Below are 13,058 nucleotides of genomic sequence, written 5' to 3'. Positions count from 1 at the left end.
TAATGCGTTAACAACCTGGTCGTCAGGACTAAGGTGCCTAAATATTGCATTGGACGGTGTTTTTACCCCAACAGTTTTAAATGTTCGATATGTAAGTTACGATACGGACGCGTCGCGTGTTCGGTCAACTTGTGTCTGCTTCTGAAACATTAAAGACAAACGCGAGTTGGCGTCACTGAGAGTAGGACATTGTTGGCCTTCTGTCAGCTCGGAAAACATTAGTGATCCTTAGCTAGCTAACCTCAGTTAGCCTTACTTGCGAGTTCTATGTTAACGTCGACACTTTTCGGAAGAGATGTTGGATATGCCTGGTAACTGATTTTATATCAATTCGTCTGTTTTCCGTGGTTGTTCGATCATCACAAAACAGTACGTCATGTAAGCTGAACTTGCGTGAGAGAGTCCTGTGACAGTTATAGTTGTTAGCCAGAGCATATAGAGTAGAATTGTCTCGATAATCGATGTATTTATAACAATTTAGCCGCTTGTTTGATTGCAGCTTGTTCTCTAGCCGTGTGTCATTAATCGCCTTCTCTGCTGCTACCGTGTTTGATATATGTCGCTAACCGGATTGTTTGGCGATCGAATGTGTATCCTGTCAAAAAGGCCCTCCTGTCTCGACAGTACTTAAGAATAACCTGTAATGATACCAACAAAGTAGATTGTACGAGGAAAAACAAAGAAAAGGATAAGTGAGTTTCGTTCAGAGCCTCTGCCTGAAAGATTGACACACCGGTACGCCAACTACGCATTTAATCAACCCATTGCTCCATTAGCTGCTATACTTTAGCCGATTGAGTGTCGTGTGTGCGCGTTTACTAACAACGTGTCCTAATAACAGCCACTATCCATCCAATCGTTTACCTGTTTTGGGTTGGGGTTCTTAACGTGTGTGCAGTGTACAAAAAAGGGGCAATTTCCGTGGTAAATTTAAGGTACTAGCTTAACATGCTAGTCGGCGTCTAGAGAACTACGTCAGAAATTCAGACCTCTTATCAGGGCTTCGGGAAATGAATAGACTCCGTTGTTTTATTACTGGTGCATCGGAGTTAACTCCGGTTTGTTTAGTGTCGCAGACAACGTTAGAACTTAACAGAAAAGGTGAGCGTGGTTCATCCGAATGGGCGAATAAACAAAGACCAGGATGCACTGTCAGTGAGGGCCTAAAATGGCCTTGTGAGCTTACTATGGCGTATTTTTAGGAGCTCTTATTTCAGGATTTTTTTCACCCTTGGAATATCCGTGCTCTTTGTCTAAAACGGCAGTTTAAGTTGTTTTGAGATGTGTTTTTGTATCTGTTGATAATACGGTGTCCGTATTCAAAACATGAAACACGTGAAAGCTATGCATTTGATTCATCCACTTGCAATATTTAACCATATCATTTTTTAAATTTCTTTGAAGACATGTAATAGTCCAGGTATTTTTAATGATTTAACATGTACATTCCAATCAAGTTTACTCGTGATTCAGTCTCTGTAAAGACATGCATATGATCAATGAGCTTCTATTCATCAATGAGGAGAAACAATGTATGTAAATGTCTTCACCACATGAGCCCTGCATGGCAATAGCTCAATTAAATCTTCAGTTAAAAAGAAAATATATCAAATGCAATCATCGACTAAAATACAACATTGAGGTAGATAATCTTGTCATGGTTGCTTTGTTTGCTGAATAGAAATAAATGAGGCTGTACTAATGGTCAAATGATATATTTCCTAAATACTTGTCAAATACTGATACTTAATCTATAGCAATTATAATATTACAGTGAAAATATTTTTATACGTTACTTTTTTTTTTTTTTACAATTCTCTCTTTGATTGCAGTGAATGGTAGTGTCTAGAAAGGGTATGTCCCTTCAGGAGAGAGGTGCCAATGTCCAACCGGCCTAATTCCAATCCAGGGGGGTCACTGCGCCGTTCACAGAGGAACACTGCTGCGGCCCAGCCACAAGACCATACTGTCGCAGGAAGGTAGGTTTTGTTGAATACATTTTTATACTTTTGTTAACTAGCTTCTCATTTAGTGAATGGTAACAGTAAGTTGCCTCTATTGTGTTTTGAGACAAAAAGGGGAAATATATTGAAAGATGGGACTTGCTTTGTTCACTTGAAAGTAACTGGGGCGGTACATGCGCTACTCGTGTACATTTTTATCACGATTGGCTAGTTCATCTTCAGATACACACTAAATATACTTAATTTTAGTTAAAATTCTACTCCACAAATAATTTTTGTTTTCTAGGTTTTGAAATTAGAACCTATAAAAAAACAAAAACAGGTTGACCATCTTGCTATACTAGATTGTGTTCAGTCTTAGAGGTTCCTTCTTTATGAGTCATATCTGGAATATGACTAATAATGTTTTAAGTTTACCATGGTTGACAAAGCTATACTTCGACGGCACTTGGCAAAAATGATTTATTTGTATTAAATATGATCTTCTATGTCCTAAGTACAAACACCCACATTGTTTCTTGCATTTGAATTTCCACTCTTACAGGTTGCAGTCAGAGCAGGTCAAACAAAAAGTAAATTCCCCACCTGAAAGTAGAAGGCCCATATCCAAGGCTTCCAAAGCCACAAGCAGCTCAGTCACTGGCCAGACCAAAGGCCATAGCTCAAAAAGGTACCAGTCCTTTACTCTTGGTACTTCTTTGCTAGAGTTTGTTTTGACATGTATATGATGTACATTTTGTTCTAAGAGTGTTATATGACATTTGTTTTTGTTTGAGAACAACTAGTTTCTTAGATCACATTTTGTCATTTTTCCTTCCAAATTGGCAGAAGCGGACTCGCGCTGTCCGTGGCATCTTTTGTACTGCAAGACGACCCAGAAACTGCAGGGACATCTGAACAAGAGCGACAAAGCCATCAGTCCAAAAGCGAAGGCACCCGAGGACTCAAGCGAAGTGAAGCTCCAGACCAAATTAGCACGTTAGGACCGCCACTAACAAAAAAGGCCAAATCCCAGCCCTTACCCAGAGATAATACCTCAGAGACCAGGAAAAACACAGCTAAGAAGAGGTCACTAGCCGCCGCAGAAGCACCTGCATCCTCGGGTAGAGGACAGAGTAAGAAAAGTGGGGCCACTGGGGCCTCACCGGTCCAGAAACGGAAGAAAGCGGATTCTCATCCAGGTCTAAGAAGCACCACCGTGTCCCTCTCCAATAGTACAGAGGGCAGAACTGTTAAACCCACCAAGCTGGCGTCAAAATCGGCCGCCTCAGCCAAAGCTGGGTGCAGCAACGTGACGGACTCCTCTTCTTCTGCCTCAACTTCCTCCTCCTCTTCCACTACAGGCACAAATAGTGCCACAACGCCAGGTGCCCGAGTCAAACAGGGCAAAGACCAGACAAAGGCACGCCGATCTCGCTCCGCCTCAAGCCCCTCTCCTCGCCGTAGCACCCGTGACAAGGAACAGGCCAAGTCCAGCTCTTCAAAGTTTGAGTGGGCGACACGCTTCAACCCAAAAGTCAATCTGCCAAAACCCAAACTGTCTCTAACTGCATCGTCCAAAACTGAGACATCCAAACCAGGACCGTCTGGATTACAAGCGAAACTTGCACGTGAGTTACCGTTATTGAAATACTTACAATCGATAATACACAACTGAATTGTCTTGACAGGTTCCATGCAAGGGTGTGTGTCGTTTTCAATGATCTTCGGAATGTTTGGATAGCATTCCTGAATGCATACCGTGTATAATACAACAATCCTGGCTGTGTTATTTTTTTTGCAGCATGTCATGGTAAAAACAGAGTTTTGAAGCTCACCATAACATAAAGCAAATTAGATTATTTTTTTTTTTTTTGATAAATTACTTTTTTTAAGATCCCAGGTTATGTGGTCTGCGCATGAGCCATATGCAACAATTCTTAATATGACCCATCAGGTTTATTTTGCGCTTTCAAATTTCACATCTTTTTTTAATGTTCTTATTCTGTGTGGGGTGACAGGGAAGCATTTACAGAAACTTTGTCTAAACCTGGACAATTCTAAAAAAATAATAATAATAATAATAAAAAAAATTCAACATTTCGATAGGATTCATAATGTCACCATATACTATATAAGGTAGTTCTATTGTTCAGACAAACAACAAAAGTCTGAACAAAAGGAACGACCTTATATAAGATTTTCAACAATTTTGTAAGTTTTTTTGAGGGCTCTGCTGTGGTCATACTTCATGAGGATGTAGAAAATGTTTTGTACTTTGTCGAGAGAATAGTTTATCTTGGGGTATGATCTTAGCTCTTCAGTCTTGTGCGTGTTCACATTGCATAAAGCTGAGGTCTCTCATGCTGTGATGTGACATTGCTGATGTGAGTAGGTTCCATCCCACAAAGCCACAGACAGACCAAACTTGAGAGACATGTTTTCATAGTTTTCTAACTTGGATGGTCTGGGGTTTTGCCTCAGTTATGTGGTTGCACATTGGAATATTTAATATTTTAATTGAATTTTGCATCCACAATGTATATTGCCTGAACGGGAAATTCAACAGACACACACTGCATGTGTGTGCACACTACCACCACATCATACACATGCAGCCAGCACCTTTGGGTATAGAATTAAAACCCTTTGATTCCCTCTCACAGTAACATTTGAGCTTTTCTGTACTTGAACTCAAACAGCGAATGTATTACCTAAAGCAATAGGCAGTTGTAAGGAAGGTTGGACGTGAGGCGTACCTGTGAAAATGTTTGTTGAGTCCTACTGTTATTAGCAGGGTGGCCTCAGCGGCTTGGGCTTTGGGCCCAAAAAGGGAGGCTCCTCCTAAGTTGGCTTGGTTATCAACCTATCAGTTGACTCAGTTATGTTTGTAGACAGGCAGAGACACACCACTCTTGTTTAGAACTGCAGCTCTCATTTTATTCATCCGTTATCATCTGATACCATAACACTGTACCGTATTCACAGCGTTAATGGTAAGTAAATCAGTACAAATCCCAGTCTTTGCTTAGTTGTGGGAGACATTTTGTTTTGAGTAATGTCAATTTTATGCAAGATATTTTTGGTTTTGTCATTTGCAAAGGACACAAAGGAATAGTCTGACTTTTTAGCATTTGGTATCATAATCTGATGCTTTATCCTTTTGAAGAAATGAACTATGACTTCAGTCTAGCAATGAAGGGTACCCTGTCATACTGCCCCGAGTGCTATTAATACCACTCTCCTGTCTTGCCAGTGTTACAGGCATCGAGACTTTTACCAACTGAAAATACAGTTTCACTTGTGGCATGGCTATATGATTTTGGCATAAACCTTTTGAATCCCTGCATAATGTTTCACCAATTTTTAAATGTCACCATTGTTTCCCCAAGGTTTGAGAGAATCCACTAAAAAGCGCAGCGAGTCTCCTCCAGCAGAGCTCCCCAGCTTTCGGCGGAGCACACGTCAGAAGACCACGGGCTCCTGTGCCAGCACCAGGTATATAATATATACATGCGTGCCTCCAACTTGAATTTGACTGGAAAAAATTTGCTTGAATAAATGTGCTCTGTAAATTCTTAAACTGCAAGAATAAATTCACAATGTTGAGCCACATGAACATCCTGAACATGTGAATTATTCCGTGGTGGCTCATATTGATTCTGCTTATTACAGTCGGCGGGGCTCAGGCCTGGGCAAGCGTGGGGCAGCTGACGCTCGCCGGCAGGAGAAAATGGCTGACTCCGACAACAACCAGGATGGGGCAAATTCGTCGGCCGCTCGCACTGATGAGGCATCGCAGGGCGCCTCAGGTACATACATTATATACAGGTACATTTTATTTGCAGTCATTGCGTTGACAAACTCAACTTCTAAAAATAGTAAGAGTAAGTATAAATAAGTTTAGTCATAACTTGATTTCTTTCCTCACAAACTAAATGACTATGATTTATCTTTCCAGCTTCGAGTTCAGTTACTGGAGCAGTAGGCATGACCACCTCTGGAGAGAGTGAATCTGATGACTCAGAAATGGGAAGGCTTCAAGGTGCCTCAGTTCAACATAAACTCAACATTTGGTTACCACATATTTTTTGTAGTCATTCTGCCTATGCATGCATATTGATTTAACCTGCCACTTTGGTGGTGTTTTTATAGCTTTACTAGAGGCCAGGGGTCTCCCCCCACATCTATTTGGCCCCCTGGGACCTCGGATGTCACAGCTCTTTCACAGGACCATCGGCAGTGGTGCCAGTATGCAGTACCCTCTTATCTCTGCATCTCTGTGACTTTAGTAAACTCGTAAGAATGAATTAAAACATTGTGTCCATTCTTTGTCCAGGCTCCAAGGCTCAGCAGTTACTGCAAGGTCTGCAGGCCACAGGTGATGAGTCTCAGCAGCTCCAAGCTGCCATTGAGATGTGCCAGCTTTTGGTAATGGGCAATGAAGAGACACTTGGTGGATTTCCTGTCAAGAGCGTCGTGCCCGCTTTGGTGAGTTAAATTTAGTTTGACTCTGACACTTTTGCGGAGACGAATGGACTGGCTTTTCATATGAACCTAAGGCCTTATTACTCATTTGACCTAATGCTTCTATTTGTTGTTCTGCTTCCTTTCACAGATTACACTTTTGCAAATGGAGCATAACTTCGATATTGTAAGTACGCTAAAACTTGATCACTGTTGTTTTTCTTCCCAATGTTTTTTTTTTTAATGTAAATTTCCTTGCCTCTAGATGAATCATGCCTCTCGTGCACTCACGTACATGATGGAGGCCCTCCCCAGGTCCTCAGCTGTAGTGGTTGATGCTATTCCTGTCTTCCTGGAGAAGGTAAGACCTTCCAACCTTTCCTAACTATCTTGCGATAGGTAAGATGTCATTTTTATATGTGGAATGTCATTTATGCAGCTTCAGGTGATCCAGTTCATTGACGTAGCTGAGCAGGCCCTGACTGCCTTGGAAATGCTGTCGAGGCGACACAGCAAAGCAATTTTGCAGGCGGTAAGTGTGTCACGTAAGGCATCTTGTCTGTAGTCACCGCCACTCCCAAACTACCTTGCAATAATTTCCTGTCATTCCTCACAGGGTGGGCTTGCTGACTGCCTACTCTACCTAGAATTCTTCAGCATCAATGCACAGAGGAATGCCTTGGCCATAGCAGCCAACTGCTGCCAGAGCATTACACCTGATGAGTTCCACTTTGTTGCTGATTCTCTGCCTCTGTTGACTCAGAGACTTGCACATCAGGTAAAATAAACTGCTTCACAAAGTCACTAAGAAAAATGACACCATTACACATGTCACATGGATTTAATTCATGGTGATATGTCATTTATTTGAAAATATGCCAAGAATGAAATGTGTTTTGGTTTGAAATCCCCCTGCAGGACAAAAAGTCTGTTGAGAGCACTTGCCTCTGTTTCGCTCGACTGGTGGATAATTTTCAACACGAGGAGGTTTGTTTGTAAACTTTTTCTGATTTAGTGCTGTTTCTCTCACCGATTTTCATCCAAGCCAGTTTTTATGTTTGAATCAACAGAACTTGCTGCAAGAAGTGGCATCACGAGACCTTTTGACCAACATTCAGCAGCTGCTAGTAGTGACACCACCTATACTTAGCTCTGGGATGTTCATCATGGTTGTGCGCATGTTTTCCCTCATGTGTTCCAACTGTCCCTGCTTGGCAGTTCAGCTCATGAAACAAAGTGAGTAACAGTCCCCTTAACCCTCTCACCCTTATGGTTCACACTTTAATTTAGTCTCTGATAACCCCCTGGACCTACAATTCATTCATTTGATTATCATAGTTGTAAAACGTTTATAGTGTTTTGTTAACGCACACTTTATTCCAATTGATATGAGCTGAATGCTAATTGCTTATATCCCCCCCCTTTTCAACAGACATAGCAGAAACGTTGCGCTTCCTCTTGTGTGGGGCATCAAATGGCAGCTGCCAGGAACAGATTGAACTTGTACCACGCAGCCCTCAAGAGCTCTACGAATTGACCTCCCTAATATGGTAATGTAGATTTTTTTTTTCCCTCCTCCCCATAGCATAACATATTGTCTCTTCTTTTTCCATATTAAAACATTGATTGATGCCATTATGACGAGACCAGTATGTCACAACCTTTTATTGACACAACAACCATACATAAATTTTTAATATTCTCAATAACACTAATCTCTTCATGACGCCCCAGGAATCTTAAAGTAGTTCTACAGCAATCTAAAACTTGTTCTCCATCTAGTGAGCTGATGCCCTGCCTTCCTCGAGAGGGCATCTTTGCAGTCGATTTAATGCTGAAGAAGGGCAGCGCCCAAACGACGGAAGGAGTCATATGGCAGTGGCGGGATGATAGAGGGCTGTGGCACCCTTACAATCGCATCGACAGCCGCATTATTGAGGTAATGAGCCACTTTAAGCATACTTTGAAATGCTGAAAGACTGCCATTATAGCATCCCTGGTACATTTGTCCTAAAGTAATTCATTGCATTGTGAATCATAATTAAAGATCGCATTTATTGTAATTCACTTCTAATTATGGCCGTATATGGTGATTGTCTTGTCCTACAGACAGCCCACCAGAATGGGGAAGATGAGATCAGCTTGTCAACTCTGGGTCGTGTGTACACAATTGACTTTAACTCTATGCAGCAGATCAATGAAGACACCGGAACGGCACGTGGTATCCAGAGGAAGCCAAATCCACTTGCAAATCCCAACTCCGGTAATCATCTTGACTAAGTTTCTTAAACACAACAGTTTGTACTGTATTTTCTCTAATATAAACACTTGGTGCATTTGTTTCAGTTACGTTAAGTAGTCCATCTGAGCTGTGCACGCATCCGCCTCAAATGTCTCTCATTGTAATTCGAAATGTTTGCTGTGGTTTTCAAGCAATTTTAAAATGGTGTTGTCCTTTTTCTCCAGGGAGCCACCAGGAAGTTAGGCGAGAAGATGCACGAGCCCAGCTGATGAAAGAAGATCCCGAGCTGGCTAAATGTTTTATCAAAACTCTATTTGGGGTCTTGTATGAAGTGTACAGCTCCTCTGCTGGACCTGCAGTTAGACACAAGTGCCTTAGAGCCATCCTCAGGATCATCTACTTTGCTGATGCAGAGCTGTTGAAGGATGTGTTGAGGAACCATGCAGTGTCCAGGTAAGGATTTGAGTCGCTGTTTTCATTCATGAAGAAACTCAATCTAGAAGGTGCCATTTAAAAGGGCACATTTATTAATGTGGTCTATTTTTATAATTGACTCGTTTGTTTACTTTTTTCCCCCCCTCCAGTCACATTGCCTCCATGCTATCAAGCCAGGACCTGAAGATTGTTGTGGGGTCTCTGCAGATGGCCGAGATCCTCATGCAGAAGCTCCCTGATGTCTTCAGTGTCTATTTCAGGAGAGAAGGTAATTGTCTTAGATTTCTCTGTGATATGTTATTGTGCACAAAATGATTTTGTCTGTGTTTTGAAAATGCCATGGCTATAAATCATTAAAATTGAAGTCGCTGCTAGTGGAGTTCATTACAGTTCCCTTAAGGTAACATGGAAGAATGCTTTGTGTTCCCTAAGTCACAGCGTTATCTCAGATTTTTCTTGCTGAGCTCTGAACTGACCCTCAATGGTCATGGTTTCCCAACCTAAAAAATTTGAGACTGAATAAATGTTTTAGCTACTTGTGTTTGTGCGACCACTGATGACTTGGCAAAGTTTACTAAAGAGGCACCATTTTGTTGGTCATTCGGAATTGGTTTGAGTTTGTGACGTCAGACAGTGAGCAAACACTTTGCGGCAAAGTATGTTTATATACTGTTAAAAACAAAGTGAATAGCACGACATAAAAAGATTCAACATGTGAAACGAACACTCTGCAGCAAATGTTCTATGAGCGACACAGGAGCAGGAACTCCGTCTGAGGAACATAGGTGCAGAATTATTCTTATTCTCCTCGGGAAACAGTTAGTTAGTCACTGAATGCAACATGTTACAAAATCATCCCCTTTTTTTCCCCCTGATGCCAACAGTTTTCTCAGAAGTGTCAGCTCAAAGTGACTAATTTTACTCATATCAAGGCCTACTTTTGTATTTTGTTCCATAGGTGTAATGCATCAGGTTAAAAACTTGGCAGAGTCTGAGAGCTTTCTAGTTACTTGCCCGCCCAAGGCTTCCCCCAGCAGTAGTACTAGTCTGTGTACTACAACCATTAGCACTACATCTACCACGGCCGCCAATAATACGACGCCTGACTTGGGTTCTCCTAGCTTCCAGCACAGCATGGATGACTCACTGGACCTCAGTCCGCAAGGGTGAGTAGAATGTGATATTCTTTATTTTGTCAACCTGAACAAAATGTTGAAATTCAGATGATGGTTTCTGCTTTTGGTGTGGGATGTTATGTTCCCTATTAAAAATCTGATACAAAAAGAACCTTTAAATCACAATAAAACAGTAAAATCAAAGTCATTGTTTTCCTCATCCCAATCGACACAAAGATTCACACATTGTCATTGACCACACTGAGTTTGATTTTTTTTTTTTTTTTTTTTTTTTTTTTTTGAAAGGAACTATTAATAATGGAACAGATTCCAATTTTGACAAACATGGACTAATCATTGGACATTGCCAAATGATTAGATATTCATTTGTTTGGTACACATGCATCAGAATTGGCGTGCAACTCCAGGTTTATGTTTAAAGAATGAAAGTAAAAAATAGAATGAAATGAATAATAAAAGCGACACTAAGCAATATTAAATTATGCATTTCATGCATTTGCAGAAAGGCACACTATATGAACTGGAGCAAAAAGTTCAGCATTGGTTTCACGGGACTATAAGATTTCATTGTTCACCCAGCCTCCTCTGCCATAACGGTTCCCTTATTATCCGAGGACCAAGTGTACAAGCAATTAAAAGGCAATATTCTTTAACGCGTCCCATTTTTAAAATGACACAAATAGCCAGCTTTAGAAACACTTGACTTTGTATTTGAAAATGTCAACAGATGTCGTAGTGCAATTTTTTTTTTCTTTTAAGTCCGTCACAGTAATAACCATATTTACCATACTCCTGTTGTCTATTCTCAGGAGGTTAAGTGATGTCCTGAAGAGAAAACGATTACCCAAGAGGGGCCCCAGAAGGCCTAAATACTCACCGCCAAGGGATGACGATAAAGTAGACAATCAGGGTAAGATCTTCTTTTGGTACTCTACCTACTGTGAGTATGAGAGTCTGTCCAATCATCTTGTTAGCGTTTTAGTGCACACACTACACATCGTGCAGCGTTTGTCAAAAGAAATAGAATAACATTGGTCCAGTCAAATGATTTTCTTTTGTGCATGTTGTTAACTTGAAGTCTTGTTTTCTCCACAGCTAAAAGCCCCACAAGTACCCAGTCACCCAAATCATCCTTCTTGGCCAGTCTCAATCCCAAGACATGGGGCAAACTGGGTGCCCAAACCAATAATGCCAACTCTGAGCCCTCACGTACAGCTGGGGTGAGTGGCCTGGCAAGGGCACCTCCCAAGGACTCTGTCTCAAATAACAGGTATGATCCCAACAAAATCTGAGATATCATGTGCAATTATGACTTTTAATGTATGTGTGCTAATGTTTATATTTGATTATTGAACTGGTTTTTTCCTCCGTATTTTGGCAGAGATAAAATCAAGGCCTGGATCAAAGAACAGGCCAACAAGTTTGTAGAACGGTACTTCAACTCTGAAAATGTAGATGGCAGCAACCCTGCATTGAATGTACTTCAGAGGCTTTGCACATCCACTGAGCAGCTCAACCTGCAGGTATGTATAGCATGAACACTTTCCCACATGAGCCAGTTAGCTACAGATAATGCCTGATATTTGATGTTCCCTCTCATAGGTGGATGGCGGTTTGGAGTGTCTTTCGGAGATCTCCGGTATCGTGTCTGAATCTGACGTGTCCTCTTTTGAGATCCAACACAGTGGGTTGGTAAAGCAGCTTCTGCTTTATCTAACCTCCCACACAGACAGAGACTTGCTCAGTCGAGACTTGCGACTCAAACGCTTCCTCCATGTCTTTATCGGCTGCCCGGTGAGAATAGGGGGCTCGAATTTTGAAAGATCAAAGCATGCAACAAGGTCTTTCTTGGTTTACCTTTTTTAAAAAAATGTTCTCCTGCTATGTGGTTTACAGGCTCCAGGAACAGAGCCTGAAAGTTGTCTGGACCCAACCGAAAATGGGCCTTTTCTGGCTCTGGTTCACAAAATGAACAGCTGTCTGAGTCAAATGGAGCAGTTCCCTGTCAAAGTGCACGATTTCCCCAGTGGCAATGGCAATGGAAGCAGGTCAGTTGGTTGGTCCTTCGATCACCATTTTATTTAACCCGAAACTAATTCCATATCTATATGTGAGTTTAATCAAGCGAATATGCTTCTCCAGAGGCTCACAGGCACTTAAATTCTTCAACACACATCAGCTCAAGTGTCAGTTGCAAAGGCATCCAGACTGCACTAATGTTAAACAGTGGAAAGGAGGCCCGGTGAAGATCGACCCTCTGGCCCTGGTGCAAGCCATTGAGAGATACCTTGTGGTCAGAGGTGAGTGACAATTTTGGCCTCCTTGCTGATGAGGGGAGCATCTGCTAATTTATGCATTCTCTCAAGGGTCCGCTGTTGTTGCAATTGAGCTGTAACCAATTTTTGTATCAAGGGTATGGCCGAATCAGAGAGGAGGATGAAGATAGTGATGACGATGGTTCGGATGATGAAATAGATGAGTCACTGGTATGTGAATGACACAATTCAAAATGGCCTTGGACTTATTTTTTATTTTTTTTTCTTGCTCAGCTCTAACAATTGTTTTGGCATTGGCCCTCATATGATATTATACAGGCTGCACAGTTCCTGAATTCAGGCAGCGTACGTCATAGACTGCAGTTCTACATTGGTGACCACTTGCTGCCATACAACATGACAGTTTACCAGGCTGTGCGACAGTACAGCCTTCAGGCAGAAGAAGAAAGGGAGTCCACAGACGATGAAGCAAACCCACTGGGGCGAGCAGGCATTTGGACCAAAACGCATACAATATGGTCAGTTTTCCCTAATGAGACTGCAAGAAGGAGTTTAAGAT

At 41.6% G+C, this 13,058-nt stretch overlaps 1 protein-coding gene across 7 annotated transcripts in view; it reads left to right on the top strand.

Moving 5' to 3' along the window:
- Positions 1-13,058, top strand: part of trip12 (thyroid hormone receptor interactor 12) — a 28,583-nt gene that overhangs the window by 10,653 nt on the left and 4,872 nt on the right. For 4 of the 7 annotated variants that reach the window (XM_085917037.1, XM_085917036.1, XM_085917039.1 and 1 more), the window contains 28 exons: positions 1,833-1,979; positions 2,509-2,634; positions 2,793-3,574; positions 5,336-5,441; positions 5,619-5,755; positions 5,905-5,988; positions 6,099-6,194; positions 6,283-6,434; positions 6,562-6,597; positions 6,676-6,771; positions 6,850-6,942; positions 7,027-7,188; positions 7,329-7,397; positions 7,481-7,646; positions 7,843-7,960; positions 8,193-8,349; positions 8,520-8,673; positions 8,877-9,105; positions 9,237-9,355; positions 10,046-10,253; positions 11,033-11,133; positions 11,319-11,493; positions 11,605-11,746; positions 11,826-12,017; positions 12,120-12,271; positions 12,366-12,523; positions 12,636-12,709; positions 12,818-13,017. In XM_085917037.1, the coding sequence (XP_085773163.1) occupies positions 1,882-1,979; positions 2,509-2,634; positions 2,793-3,574; positions 5,336-5,441; positions 5,619-5,755; positions 5,905-5,988; positions 6,099-6,194; positions 6,283-6,434; positions 6,562-6,597; positions 6,676-6,771; positions 6,850-6,942; positions 7,027-7,188; positions 7,329-7,397; positions 7,481-7,646; positions 7,843-7,960; positions 8,193-8,349; positions 8,520-8,673; positions 8,877-9,105; positions 9,237-9,355; positions 10,046-10,253; positions 11,033-11,133; positions 11,319-11,493; positions 11,605-11,746; positions 11,826-12,017; positions 12,120-12,271; positions 12,366-12,523; positions 12,636-12,709; positions 12,818-13,017 (4,382 nt within the window). In that variant the 5' untranslated portion in view covers positions 1,833-1,881. Of the gene's footprint in view, positions 1-292; positions 312-1,832; positions 1,980-2,508; positions 2,635-2,792; positions 3,575-5,335; positions 5,442-5,618; positions 5,756-5,904; positions 5,989-6,098; positions 6,195-6,282; positions 6,435-6,561; positions 6,598-6,675; positions 6,772-6,849; positions 6,943-7,026; positions 7,189-7,328; positions 7,398-7,480; positions 7,647-7,842; positions 7,961-8,192; positions 8,350-8,519; positions 8,674-8,876; positions 9,106-9,236; positions 9,356-10,045; positions 10,254-11,032; positions 11,134-11,318; positions 11,494-11,604; positions 11,747-11,825; positions 12,018-12,119; positions 12,272-12,365; positions 12,524-12,635; positions 12,710-12,817; positions 13,018-13,058 lie in introns of those variants that run through there. The other 3 variants (XM_085917040.1, XM_085917042.1, XM_085917041.1) reach the window with 3 other exon arrangements.

This window comes from Syngnathus leptorhynchus, chromosome 7 (genome assembly GCF_054491065.1).
Source record: "Syngnathus leptorhynchus isolate UIUO chromosome 7, UIUO_Slep, whole genome shotgun sequence".
Lineage (NCBI taxonomy): Eukaryota > Metazoa > Chordata > Actinopteri > Syngnathiformes > Syngnathidae > Syngnathus > Syngnathus leptorhynchus.
This window is presented reverse-complemented; position numbering and strand designations above follow the sequence as displayed.